General features: G+C 34.8%; 2 protein-coding genes across 3 annotated transcripts in view; one reads left to right on the forward strand and one right to left on the reverse strand.

The window, feature by feature from the left end:
* The window catches only part of TRIM37 (tripartite motif containing 37), a 164,403-nt gene that overhangs the window by 116,150 nt on the left and 32,685 nt on the right, over positions 1 to 15,568 (forward strand). For both annotated transcript variants that reach the window (XM_033091886.1, XM_033091885.1), the window contains exon 25: positions 12,125 to 12,180. In XM_033091886.1, coding sequence (XP_032947777.1) covers positions 12,125 to 12,180 — 56 coding nt within the window. The remainder of the gene's footprint in view (positions 1 to 12,124; positions 12,181 to 15,568) is intronic.
* The window catches only part of PPM1E (protein phosphatase, Mg2+/Mn2+ dependent 1E), a 128,241-nt gene that overhangs the window by 27,021 nt on the left and 85,652 nt on the right, over positions 1 to 15,568 (reverse strand). The window lies entirely within an intron of this gene.

Here is a 15,568-nt window from a genome sequence, read left to right on the forward strand (position 1 = left end):
CCTTTAATAATTATGAAATAAATTGGTGGCATCCTTTGAAATCAAAATGCCTTATAAACAGTATTATCAGTTCTCCTTTCATGCTAAGTTAACTGAATTTTTCCTTATGAGTCAAAATTTTCCTTCATAGACCTAAACTCTATATCAACATTGCTTGTCTTTACCTTTCAATCATGCTTTATTTTGATTAACTGGACACATCCAAATATTTTGCCTAAGTGGACTTTTAGTATATAGTTATAACATTTACTTGGTCCTTTTCTTTGTTTTAAAATTTATATTAAAAAATTATCTGAAAACCTTTATTTTAATTGTTCCCCCCCCCCGAGTTAAAAAGGGGGGGTATCTTTTGTGTAATTGTTAAACTAGCTGGATCTCGGTTCACCAAAGGTAAGACTATGAAAACTTTAGAGTATAAAGCAAGAACCATCAGTCTCATTAATGTGTCATCTGCAATACATTTTTAGTCACAGTTAATGTAATTTTTTTACTTGTCAGACAGAATGAAAATATTTTCAGTGAAGTAGGGAGGAGGATTAGCTGAGTAATAGTTAGATATAAAACATCAAGCTAGACACTTCACCCACATCAGCTATTCCTACATGTCAGAAAGCTATAACATTTTAGCAGAATAAGTTCTGATGGTTTTGACTCTGAATTGAAAGTGATTGTAAAAAAAAAATCAGAATTGCAAATATATTTTAAAACAGTCACATCAGAGAGTATTTGATACAACTCAAATAAAAGCTTACCATTAAAGCTTGTCGTTTTAAAAGAGAATTACCAGGAGTGACTAATATGATGATAATAACATATAGCAAACTGCTTTTTGTTCATCATTTCTCATTCAATGCTTGAAAAATCCTGATACAGAAGGTTTTAAAGTTAGGCAAATGTATTACAAAGCAAATCTCAGAGGAGGCCCAAAACTCATGGCAGTTTGGAAAATGGGGGTTACAAATGTCATTATATTGAGAACATTGCTGAAGTAGAGTATGATTAGAAACTTTTTCAACTTTTGCAGTGTGTGTCATTTTGGGAGACTGGCTCTTTCAAAGTCAAATTAATCTTTCCAGGCCCCTTAAATCCAGTCCAAGAATGAGACTTTGCTATTTAAATATAACATATCTGAGGTGCTTCCATTCCTATCTTCAAGTAATTCACAAGAACAAAAGGAAATGTGTTTTCATACCAACTTATTACTTTGTTTTAGGTATCAAAGTACAGACTTTACATATTCCTAGATAGAAATAAAATCCTTGCTAATTTTGTCTGTCATAAACTATATGCATAAATATGTTTGAACAATGTTGAGATACCATTAATTATGGGTCCATTTAGTTTTAATTTTTAATTCTAGTCACATAAACAAAACATTCCATTTCACTAAAGCTATTTATATTAATGAATACATGAATACATATTTGAGTTTCTGTGTATACGGACTTTCTCAATGTTATATATTGTAAAGCAAAAATCAGGCTCTATTAAGCTTCACAAACTGAACTCTGTAAACAAAGCACAGGTTTTGCTTTAAGCTAACAATAGGTATTCTTCAGACACACAGAAAATACATAAAACTGAGATCCATGCATGTTCTGACTGTTCCTCCCTGCTGCTCACATTCATTAGTGTCATCTTTATCCTCCAAACATTTATCTGGGTAGGTCAATCTTGACTCTTCAATTCCATCTCAAAAATAATTACAGCCCAAAACATGCCTAGTAGAAGATTTTTGAATTATTAAAAATACAACTACATTCTAATGACCTTCAGTATCTGTCAGTATACAAATTATTTTATTTTAAATCAGTCTTTTCCCAAATTAGACATTTAAACAGCCATACAGTATATCTGGGAGCAGTATTTAAGGAGGAAGATGTTCAATCATTGTTATGGATTGAAGGAGTATACCTCCACCCCTTCCCAAATTCATGTGCTGAAATTCTAATCCCCAAAGTGATGGTGTTTGGATTTGGAACCTTTGGAAGGCGATGAGGTCATGAGGGTTGAGCCCTCGTGAATGGAATTCGTGCCCTTATAAAAAAGTGTTCTCACCCATTACACCATGTGAGGACATAAGAAGATAGTCATCTATAAGCCACAAAGTACACCCTCACTTGTCACCACATCTGCCAGTGCCTGGACCTTAGACATCTAAGCCTCCAGAACTGTGAGAAATAAATTCCTGTTGTTCATAAGCCATCTAGTCTATGGTAATTTGTTATAGCAGCTCAAATGAACTAAGACAATCATTATGAGAACTACCCCCATCACAATGAGTGGAGCAGCATAGAGAAGACAGATTTCAATACTGAGCATGTTCATTTCTCATGCGCGAGATGAGCACTGATTTCCGTAGATTTCACAATGGGGTCAAGTCACAGAAGGGCCCCTAGCATTACTTTCACCTACAGTGCTTGCAGGAATTATTATTATTATACGAGTCTTTGTTATCCATAGATATTTTTAGGTGTCTTTTATTTAATTAATTTTCCAATTACAGTTGACATACAATATCATATTAGTTTCAAGTGTACAACGTAGTGATTAGACATTTTTATACCTTACAAAGTGATCACCCGTTAAGTCTAGTACTCATCTGAAACCATTTATAGTTATTAAAATATTATTGACTATATTCCCAATGCTGTACTTTACATCCCCGTGACTTTTTATAATTGGTAACTTGTACTTCTTAATCCTTTTTACCTTTTCACCCATCCTTCCAAACCCCTTCCCATCTGGTGAACATCAATCTGTTCTCTGAATCTGTGAGTTTGTTTCTGTTTTGTTTGTTGGTTTTTGTTTTTCAGATTTCACATATAAGTGAAGTCAGATGGTATTTGTCTTTCTCTTGACTTATTTCACTTAGCATAATACCCTCTAGTTCCATCCATGGTGTTCCAAATGACAAGATTAAATTCTTTTTTATGATTGAGTAATATTCCATTGTACAAATGTACCACACCTTCTTTACCCATTTGTCTATCAGTGGACACAGGTTGCTTCCATATCTTGGCTATTGTAAATAATGCTTCAATTAACAGGAGTTCATATATCTTTTTGAATTAGTGTTTTGGATTTCTTTGGATAAGTACCCAGAAGTGGAATTGCTGGGTCATATGATAGTTCTATTTTTAATTGTTACAAACCTCCATACTGTTTTCCATAGAGGCTGCATCAATTTACATACCCACCAACAGTGCATGAGGGTTCCCTTTTTTCCATATCCTTGCCAACACTTGTTATTTTATTTATTATTTATTTATTTAGCATTTTTCCTTCTGCTTTTTATTTTTATTTTTTATTTAAGTATAGTTGGTATACAATCTTATATTGATTATATTAGTTTCAGGTGTACAATGTAGTAATTCCATATTTTTATACCTTACAATGTGATCAGCCCATTTATTCTAGTAATCATCTGTCACCGAGCAAACATCACAATATTATTGACTATATTCCCTTTCCCCTTTTCATCCATCCCCCCACGCCCTCCTTTCTGATAACCATCCCTTTGGTCTCTATTTTTATGAATCTGTTTTTGTTTTGTTGTTGTTGTTATTTTGTTTTTAGATTCCACATACAATTGAAACCATATGATATTTGTCTTGCTCTGCCTGACTTATTTCAGTTAGCATAATACCCTCTAGATCTGTCATGTTGTTGCAAATGTCATTCTTTTTTACTGCTGCAAAATATTCCATTGTAATATATCATGTCTTCTTTCTCCCTTCATCTATGGTGGACACCTAGGTTGCTTCCATATCCTGGCTATTGTACATAATGCTGCAATTAACGTAGGGGTACATGTATCTTTTCGAATTAGTGTTTTCATTTTCTTTGGATAAATACCCAGAAGTGGAATTGCTGGGTTGTATAGTATACCCATTTTTAGTTTTTTAAGGAACCTCCATACTGTTTTCCATAGCGGCTGCACCAGTTTGCAGTCTCACCAACAGTGCACAAGAGTTCCCTTTTCTCCACATCCTCGCCAATATGTTACTTGCTGATTTATTGATGATAGCCATTCTGACAGGTGTGAGGTGATTTCTCATTGTGGTTTTAATTTGCATTTCCCTGATGATTAATGTTGAGCATCTTTTCATGTCTATTGGCCATCTATATGTCTTCTTGGGAGAAATGTCTATTCAGGTCCTCTGCCCACTTTTTAATCAGATTGTTTGCTTGTTTGTTTGTTTGGTGTTAAGTTGTATGAGTTCCTAATATTTTGGATATTAACTTCTTATCAGATGTATCATTGGTGAATATATTCTCCCATTAATAGGTTGTCATTTTGTTTTGTTGATGGTTTCCTTTGCTGTGCAAAAACTTCTTAGTTTGACGTAGTCCCATTTGTAATTTTCTTTTTTATCCCTTGTCCAAGGAAACATATCAAAAAATATATTGCTAAGTATGATGCCAAAGAGTTTACTGTCTATATTTTCTTCTAAGAGTTTTATGGCTTCAGGTCTTACATTTGAGTCTTTAATCCATTTTGAGTTTATTCTTGTATATGAAGTAAGAAAATGGTCTAGTTTCATTATTTTGCATGTATCTGTCCAGTTTTCCCAATACTACTTATTGAAGAGACCATTTTTACCCCACTGTATATTTTTGCCTCCTCTGTCATAAATTAATTGATCATATAGATGTGTGTTTATTTCTGGGCTCCCTATTCTGTTCCATTGATCTATCTGTCTGTTTTTATGCTGTTTTGATTACTATAGCCTTGTACTATAGTTTGACTTCAGGTAGTGTGATACCTCCAATTTTGTTTTTTTCCAAGATTGCTTTGGCTGTTTCCTATAGATATTAAAGACTATTGCTTATATACATAGATATCTCAGTCACTCAGAAATCACTTTAGCTAATAATTTAAACACTGTGATTTCTCTGTTGCTACAAGAATTTTTTTTAATGATGAAGACAATTAGGGATCATTATTGACTTTGAAGCCTGGACATATATAGTTGCACACTGGGGGAAACCTAAAATTTCTGCCAATTTATCATTTAATTGTTACTCAACGAACTTGTTGAAGACAGGTTATCCAGAAATATAGGGAGTTAGAAAGCTGAGTTCTAATTCTAGTTTTGAACCCTTAGAAAAGATGCTTAAATCTTGGATTTCAGTTTCCTCAACTGGAAAATCAAGAAATTGTAATAAAATAACTCTAAAGTCTCTTCCAGGTCTAAAATTCTAATTCTATAATTCTATTCCAAATATCATTTTGAATTTCAAAGATGGAACAAAAGCAGTTTAAAAGTATAAACACACGTCAGATCCAAACAAATGTTTTCACATAGGCCAGCAGAATGGAAATAAACTCTGTATATTCCTTTTATAATCAATATTGGGACACTCTGCTTTATGTAGTAGGTGTATTCTTAGAAGGTGAATGTATATTTATTTTGATAAATGTAATCAATCTTTGCACTGAATCCATTCGTTAGGAAAGAATCTTTCAGATTTTATATAGCTTGTTTTCTTAAAGAGACATGTCTATTAAGCTTCATATTTTTACCAACTTGTTATGAAATTTTATATTTCAAAAAAGAGAGTACTATTTCCTACCTCTGTAAGAGTATTTATTTACAAGAGCTTATTATTCTATCTCCACTCTCTAGGCTGACATGAGTCCAATCCACATTTTCTTTTTTTAAAATTTATTTTTCAATTATAGTTGACATATACATTTTCCACTAGAGAAAAGGCAAGGAGTCAGGTTGTAATTGAATATGAAAGCTGGCTCTCTTTCAGCACTACATATTGCCATCTCGGTTTATAAAGCACAAACCATAATAGATTATTCCAGCATAAAAACACATTTAATTTGCACGCATTTTCAAATATACTGGGTGGAAGAGTTCTGTTAGATGGACAGGATAGTATTTTAGTCAGACCTTTTGCCAAGTTGACTTTTGAGTATCTTCCACGTGCATATTAAGGCAAAATACATTTTAAGACTGCAAACTGTTATAAACCACGCCAGGAAGCATTTTCATCACAATGCCAAACCTACACAAATCACTAAAGACATCATTAGATAAATTAGAGGTTTAAAAGTACATCCTTCCTGACACTGGCAACGTGGGCGTCAGCGCAGCCCCCACAGCTGTGCTGCAGCCGTCTTGGCAAAGCATTGCTAAGGTAATAACAATTCTGAAGGTGGGATGTTTCCATCAGTTAATTTTGAGAGAGGCTCATGTGGAGCAGCCTCATCTCAGCCCACATTTAGGCTGGTGCTATCGGTATGCCCTTGCTAGGGGGACAGCACTTAAATGCTGAATTTCCGATCACCCCCTCTGCCGCTCCCCAAGTTAATCATATGTATTCTAAATCTAGAATAACACATTAAACCAAGAATAAAGAAGGCAATTTCTCCACCTGACTTGTATTCTTTTTCTCAGCGGACTAAACAGAGGACTGCATTTTCCCCCTTTAAGCTTTTTTCTTTTTTTCTACAGCAACCTCTAGGAATACCACCCGGAGTCAACGGATTGTAATGCCCACACACCACAGATTCTCTTAGCTTTTCTGAATTAAAACAATGATACCTACCAAATGACTAGTTCCTACACTTCTGGGCTTGGGGTTCTCACCACACAAATCTCATTCCCTATGGCTGCTGTCAGTGTAACCTTAGCACTCATTTGTTCACACTGGCCAGGCTGACCTTCAAGCAAGACCAACAATAGGCTAAGTTTTCTGTGACTAGCAAGCTACATGTTAAACATTTACCAGAGATCAAACTACCACTAGTGCCACAAGACCACAAAAACAAGAGAGCTTTGCAGGTAATTACTATCTTTCTTGTCCTCCTTCCTCCTTGACCAAAAAGAATTAAACAGCACAAGCTTACTGAAACTTGTCAGCATCACCAATGTGACCTTCCTGTTGCCAAATCCTGCAGTCTGTTCTCAGGTCTGACTCACTTGGGAGCATCTGACTGCTGATATTCCCTTTACTTTATTACACTTTCTTCTCTAGGCTTCCAGAACATCATACTCTCCTGTTACTCCCAGAATTCTGTCTCCTCAATCTCCTTTGATGGTTCTTCCTCTTCTCCCTGCCCTTGCAATGCCTCTCACTGTGTTGCAAGTCTTTCCTTTTTGCATAGTGTGGGGACAGAGCCCCAAAAAGCAGTTTCCAGGCTCTCGGCCTCACATAGAAAGGTGCTGGCTCAGGTAGTAAATGGCCATCGACTGTGATCAAATGGCCATCAGCTGTGGCTAGTTGGCCGTCAGCTGTAACCAGTGAGCCATTAGCCATGAATATAACTGCCGTGGCTAGGCTAGCAGAAGAAAAGGGGGGAGCTAGCAAGAAGATGGTGGCTGAGCCTGCAAGCGGCACAGTGAGGGTTGAGAATTGTGTTGCTCCTGGTTCCTGTGTCTCCAACCCAGCCGCCAGCGAGAGTATAGAGATATGACTCCCCTACTTATGGCTCCGTGGGTGTTCCTTTTTGGCCTAGCCATATCCTGCGTTTTTGTGTGGGGAGTGGGACCAGAGACCCCGCCGGACGCCCCGCACGACACATAGCCTCTATCAATTTCTAGAATACTATATGAATTTATTATGTTTATTGTTTATTTTATGTCTCCACTCCTCCTCCCACTAGACCCACAGATGTTTTTGTCTGCTTTGGTCATCGATGCCATGCCCAGGTCAGTGCCTAGCGCACAGTGACCAGTACATATCTGCTGAATGAAGAAACTTTTGTCTTTCTGATTTATTAATATGTATGTTTAAGCTACTCCCTAATTCCCTAGAAAGAATGTTAAGAGTAGAAAATCAATACATTTACGAAAGAATATTCCACATAACAATGCTGAGTTCTTACATGAAACTTGGGCTAGTATCAGTAAACAGGTGCTATCCATTGGCAAACGGGAATTATGGTCATATTTACACTTTTATTGTCACTCAAATAACTGGTTCATATTGAGGCCTCATTTTCATTAGAGACTTTAGTCCCTCTCACTGAGAGATAATGCATTTAAATTTCAAAAGTAGGTATGGCTTTTTAATAGGAACTCTATCTACTTCAACGAATATTTCGAAATGATTGACCAGTCTTAAGCAGGGGCTTTACTAAAATGATACACAATTATCCTTTGAAACAATTAGAAATAGAACTCTGTTTAATGGTTCTAGTAATCCATGTTACTATTACTGCATATTAATTTAAGTCATAACCTGTTTCATAAACATTCTGAATACAATAATATTGAAAGCAAAATTGTATCTTGTTTTCAGGAAAAATGATAAGTGTAGCTACAATCTGAGTTCTTATTACATGCCACCTAAGGTACTAAATTCTTTACATTTTTTTTATCTCTTTTCATTCTCACAATGGCACTGTGAAATAGAATGTACCTGAAATTCCAACTGAAGAAACTGACGATTACAGAAGTTAATAGTAGAGCCACATTTTAGTTTTTAAATTAAATTTATTGGGGGTGACATTGGTTAATAAATTTATCAAATATATGGTGATGGAAAGAGAACTGACTCTGTGTGGTGAACACACAATGGGATTTATAGATGATGTAGTACAGAATTGTACACCTGAATTCTATGTAACTTTACTAACAATTGTCATCCCAATAAACTTCAATTTAAAAAAAAATTTTATATAGGTGTACAATTTATATAAGTGTACAATTCTATAATACATCATCTGTATATTGCATTGTGTGCTCACCAAACGAAGTCAAATTTCCTTCTGTTACCATATATTTGACCCCCTTTAGCCTCTTCTACCAACCTCCCTCCTCCCTTACCCTCTGGTAACTACTAAACTGTTGTCTGTGTCTATGAGTTTTTCTTTGTTTGTTTGTCTTGTTTATTTGTTGCTTTCAGTTTTATATCCCACATATGAGTGAAGTCACAGTTCTCAATTTTTTCTGTCTATTTCGCTTAGCACGATAATCTCAAGATTCATCCTGTCATCGCAAAGGCTGTATTTCATTTTTTCTTATGACCGAGTAATGTTCCATTGTATATATGCACCACATCTTCTTTATCCAGTCATGGATCAAAGGACACTTTGTTGTTTCCATATCTTTGGAGACCGTGAATAATGCTGCAATGAACATAAGGATACAAGTATCTTTAAGGATAAATGTTTTCTGATTTTGGGGGTAGATACAGAGAAAAGGGATTGCCTGGTCATATGGTAATTCTATTCTTAATTTTTTTGAAGAGCCTCCATACTGTTTTCCATAGGGACCACCAATTTACATTCCCATCAACAGTGTATGAGGGTTCCAGTTTATCCACAGGCTCTCCAACACTTGTTATTACTTGTCTTGTTGATAATAGCCATTCTAATAGGTGTGAGGTGGTAACTCATTGTGGTTTTGATTTCCCTATCAGGTAGTGAAATTGAGCATCTTTTCATCTATCTGTTGGCCATTTGTACGTCTTCTTGGGAGAAGTGTTTGTTCAGGTCCTCTGCCCATTTTTTAATTGGATTGTTTGTTTTTTGTTGTTGAGTTGTACGAGTTCTTTATACATTTTGGATATTAGCCCCTAATCAGAGATGTTGTTTGCAAATATCTTCTCCCATTTGGTTCGTTGCCTCTTTGTTTTGTTGATGGTTTCTTTTGCTGTGCAGAAGCTTTTTAGTTTGATATGATCCCATACATTTATTTTTGCTTTTACTTCCCTTGCCTTTGAGGTCAAATTCATAAAATCCTCTCTAAACCCAAGGTCCATAAGTTTAGTACATATGCTTTCTTCTTTACAATTTATTGTTTCAGGTCTTATGTTTAGGTTTTTGATCCATTTTGAGTTAATTTTGGTACATGGTGACAGATAGCAGTATAGTTTCATTCTTTTGCATGTGTAGATTTTAAACCCAGGGTTGTACGTTTTGAAAACTATACTGTAAACCTTTAAGAGTATAAAGGCATACCTTGGAGATATTGTGGGTTTGGCTCCCACCAGAATAAAGCAAGTATCACAATAAAGCGAGTCATAATCTTTTTGCTGGTAGAGACGTCTTGCTTTCAATTTGTAAAAAATGCAATACTTGTGAAGTGTAATAAACTGAAGAGCAATAACATGACGTATGCCTATAATTGTTTATCCGAAGAACAGGTGTGGTAATAATTATTCAGATTCTACTGACTGAGAAAACAGAGATACAAGATAATTTGCTAAATTAACCAAAAACATGGTGCTATTGGAAACATGTTATCTGAATTTTGGGTCCTTACTTTAGTTTTTACATGAACATCTTATGTATGTGTTCCTTTATTTTAATTTAAAAAATATATGTTCACCACCCAGAGTCAGTTCTCCTTCCATCACCATATATTTGACCCCCTTTACCTTCTTCTAGCATCCCCCTACTCCCTTACCCTATGGTAACCACTAAACTGTTGTCTGTGTCTGAGTTTTTGTTTATTTGTTTATCTTGTTCCTTTGTTACCTTCAGTTTTATATCCCACATATAAGTGAACTTATACGGTTCTCAACTTTTTCTGTCTGACTTGTTTCACTTAGCATAATAATCTCAAGATCCATCCATGTTGTCACAAATGGCAGTATTTCATCTTTTCTTACGGCAGAGTAGTATTCCATTGTGTATATATACACCACATCTTCTTTATCATGGTGTCAGTCTCTTTAATTTTATCAATTCTGGTGGGTATGTTGTGATTTAATTTGCTATCAAATCCTTTTTTTAGAGTTGAGATAATATAATAAGCAATAGTAATATAATAATACATAATAAACATAATAATTTCTTTCAGATATTAAGTAGTCCTGATAACAGTATCAGAATGCTTCTAATATGAAGAGTAAATTCTTCCATACTTACAGCCTTTTTAAAAATTTCTGGTTGTATCTGCCAGACAAAGCAATTCTACTTTAAAAAGCAGACATGTTGTTAAGTGACAATCTTTTATTACACCTATATTAATGGACATGATCATACAAGTTTGGTATTTCCAAGTACAAGAAAAACAAGTCAAACATTAACTAAGTAAAATCTGATAACCCTGATAATACCTTGATATTCAATACCCTAATAATCTTAGGTTTAAAGCAGAAATATCCACTAATGTCATGAATGGATTCTAAAGTGATAGAAAAGATAATAGAGGATACCATTTCATACAAACAAATTGTTTCAGGTGGTCACATCAAGGGAAAATATGACCTAAGCAAGGAAAATATTTAATAATGGCACTTGGCAACAACAATACATGTCAAGAAATGTTATAGAATTGCAAGTACATATAATACTATTAAACTAGTAAATTCATTATCAGAGGACTGTGGATGTAGGAAAGGAAAATTTACTGAGGGTAAGTGAAATTAAAAAGTGTGTATACCTAAAACTGGTTCCACCAAAAAGAGATACTATTTTCATCACTGTAGCCTTACAAAGATAGCACACTTTTATATGACTTTACAGTAAAAAAATGGCTTTCTTTGTTTTTTAAAACAAATACAGTGTTTCTTTAAAAATCTTTTAAAATGCTTTCTACAAAGTTATATTCATGGTAAGTCGATGGAAGATGCCCCAATACACCTTTAGGAATTTTCACTTTTAGTTCCTTTAGCACAGTAAGTGCTACATAATAACTTAAAAACAAACAGATAAACCTTGGGCCAAATTTTACCTAGCTGAAGAATCAGTATCAGTATTAGTATATGTTATGGGCTGACCTGTGTTCTGTCAAAATTCGTATGTTGAAGTAACTTCTAATATCTTATAATTTGACTGAATTTTAAGATAGGGTGTTAAAATAGGCAATTAAGTTAAAATGAGATCATTAGGGTGGGCCTAATCCAATATGACTTATGCCTTTATAAGAGGAGGAAAGCTGGACACATACAGGCACAGAGGGAACACTGTGTGAAGACACAGGGAGAGAAGAAAGCCATCCACAAGCCAAGGAGAAAGGTCTCTGTAGAAACAAACCCTGCTAACACCTTGATCTTGGACTTCTAGCCTGTAGAACTGTGAAAAATAAATTTCTGTTGATATTTTGTTACAGTAACTCTAGAAAAATAATACGGTATAATACTAATGGTGTAGGGTACTTTCATATTAAAAGCTGGTATTTATTTTACTTTTTTTTTTTTTTTTTTTTTTTAGTTCCAGACTAACTTCTTTAAGACCCTGGACTTCGCTAATTCCTAGGACTCAAGAGAGTAAGTCTTTTCATCATACTGTACTTCAATTCATACATTCATGAAGCATGGAATTATGGTATTCCTGTCTAGAGTCTATATATCTGTATTCTACACTTTAACCTTAGCTGTTTACCATCAAACTATAAAATGATCTTTCAAAGTATAACCTTGATAAATGATACATGTGAGAGACTTCTAAAGATAGAAAAGTATTACTCAGTGTTAAACTAAGAATTAATTTGAGGTGACACTCTTACAGTAACAAAGGCACCTGATGTATCTATTTTGGGAAACTGAGAATGGTGGAAAAACTGCAATTCAAACACTTCACCAAGGACTCCATTATTTAACTGTTTTTATAAAGGTAGCTACAGGAGGCCGAAAGACTGAAAATGCCATAAGGTAGTTTAAAAGTCAGTAATTTATCTCTACAGTATAAAAATGAATATATTTAAAAGCAAAGCTATTTATCAGAAGTCCATACAATTCTGATAAATCTAGATCAGGTTTAAAAAACTAAATTGTAACTTAAGATGTTAAAATGAAAGCTCAAATCATTTACTCTATGACAATGGAAGCAAGAATTTACATTGGGGTAAAGACAGTCTATTTAATAAATGGTGCTGGGAAAACTGGACTGACACATGCAAAAAAACTGAAGCTGGACCACCTCCTTACACCATATACGAGAATAAATTCAAAATGGATTAAAGACTTAAATATAGGACCCGAAACCATAAAACTCCTAGAAGAAAATATAGGGAGTAAATTTGCAGACATTTCCCTGAGTAATATTTTTAATGATCTATCCCCTCAGGTAAGGGAAGTAAAAGAAAAAATAAACATATGGGATTACATCAAACTAAAAAGTATTTTCACAGCAAAGGACACCACCAATAAAACAAAAAGGCAACCTACTGAATGGGAGAAGATATTTGTCAATAATACATCTGATAAGGGGTTAATATACAAAATTTATAAAACACTCATTCAACTCAACACCAAAAAAACAAACAACCCAATTAAAAACTGGGCAGAGGACAAAGACACATTTTTTTTGCCAACAGACATATAAACAGACAGATGGCCAACAGACATATGAAAAAATGCTCAACTTCACTAATTATTAGAGAAATGCATATAAAAACCACAATGAGATACCACCTCACTCCTCTCAGAATGGCTATCATCAATAAATGAACAAAATTGACCCAGCAATTCCACTCTTAGGTATCTATTCAGAGAAATCCAAGACGCTAATTTGAAAAAATATATGCACCCCTATGTTTATTGCAATGCTATTCACAAAACCAAGACTTTGAAACAACTGAAATGCCCATCGGTGGATGACTGGATTAAGAAACTGAAAGTACATTTATACAATGGAGTAATGCTCGGCTATAAAGAAGAATGAAATCTTACCGTTTGCCACAATATGGATGGACCTACAGAACATTATGCTAAGTGAAATAAGTCGGAGAAAGACAAATACCATATGATCTCACTTACATGTGGAATCTAAAGAACTGAATAAATGAGCAAAGTAAATAGTCTGAGAGATATAGAGAAAAACTGATGGTTGCTAGACGGGAGGGGGGTGGGAGTAAGGGAGAAGAGGGTATTAAAAAACACAAATTGGTAACTACAGTATTGCCACAGGGATATAAAAGACAGTTTGGGGAATATAATCAATAATGTTATAAAGATTTTGTGGGGTGTCAGATGGGCACGTCTTATTAGGGAGATCACTTCATGGACGGTGTAGATGCCTGATCACTGCACTGTACACCTGAAGCTGAATAATATTGTATGTCAACTATAATTTAATATATATATAGTCACGGGATATGGAATACAGCATAGGGAATCGAGTCAATGTTATTGTAATAGATATACACGATGTCAGAGGGGCAACAGATTTGGGGAGGGGGTCATCACTTTGTGAGGGGTGTAAATGTCTAACTATTACATTGTTTTGTACACCTGAAATGAATTTTAAAAAAAAAGAAAGAAAGCACAAAGTCTCTGATTCAATGTTAGTCAATGTTTCTAAAATCAAGTTTTATTTTTCATCTTACAGTTTAAATATTAGGTTGGTGCAAAAGTAATTGTGGTTTTTGCAATTATTTTTAACCTTTTAAACTGCAATTACTTTTGCATCATCCTAATAACTTGTTTTTAAGTACACATTTATTTTATACATTTGAATTTATAACATGTACATATTATAAAGTCAATTCTGTTTGAAAATGAGATTGTTTTAATTAACTCAAACACTTTAAATCTGAAGTTGTAGGTACTATTACAATCTTATATCAGCATGGAGATCTTGCTTTTTTCCTCTACTTTGTTTTTGTTATGTTGTAGTTAAGACAGTCCATTTCCACAAATCCCGTAAATGGCAACAGTTTTTTAAAAATCAGCTTCACCTAAAATCCCAAGCTACTAATCAATTACATAGAAATGGCAAAGTTTATTAGGAGATAAAAACAAACACACAAAAAATAATCTGGCAGCACAATTAATTGGTTGTGGGCTCTAAGGCTATTACATTAATATTTGATGGTGTTTATTATAACTTTAAAATAATATATAAAAACATATATATATATATATATATATAATATATAAGCATACATGTAATTCAGCCTTTCAGATATGTATTACAGCCTCTCATCTCCATTAAGCTCTGTTTGTCCCATAAACGGATCCAGACTCACATCCCTCCTGCCCAACCTCACCAACCCAACCCTTCCACTGTGCTCTCTGGAACTCAAGGTCTGTCATCAACAAACCTCCTGTATTCAGCCTCTTCCCTGACCATCCCATTCCTTTCACCTTCTTACATTAACCAATACTTGACTCCCTTGAAAAGATATTGTTTTTCTCGGAGCCCTCTCAGGAGTGTCAGTTTTCTCTTTCATCCCTTAGATCACCTGGCCTTGAGGTAAGTTAGGTATCTTCCTTGTTCCTCATGGCCACCTACCTTCTTCCTAAAAGCCCTTTGAAACTTACACTATCAGGCTATTTCATTCACTACTCACCACCGTTAGAATCTTCAGCAAACCTTCATGTCCTCTTTCTTGAATATTTTAGCAGCAAACCTACTGTCTCTCTTTCTACCACAACTCTTAAAAACTGAGTGATTTCAGTGTCTACACAGATGACCTTCCTAACCCTCAGACATGTCAGTTCTTTGACCTCCTTACCCGCAGTGAGCGTCCTCCACTTCAAGTCAGTCCCACGATCATCCTCCAGGCCGTGGTGTCATTACTAATAACTAAATAACCTTCCGAGTATCCATTTCAGGGATCTTACACTCCACCTACCAGCTCCTATCTTTCCAACGCACTCCCCATAGAACATGAACTTCACCAATTTTAACTCTCAGGACCTTTAATACATT

The sequence above is a fragment of the Rhinolophus ferrumequinum genome, chromosome 21 (assembly GCF_004115265.2).
Source record: "Rhinolophus ferrumequinum isolate MPI-CBG mRhiFer1 chromosome 21, mRhiFer1_v1.p, whole genome shotgun sequence".
NCBI classification, from domain to species: domain Eukaryota; kingdom Metazoa; phylum Chordata; class Mammalia; order Chiroptera; family Rhinolophidae; genus Rhinolophus; species Rhinolophus ferrumequinum.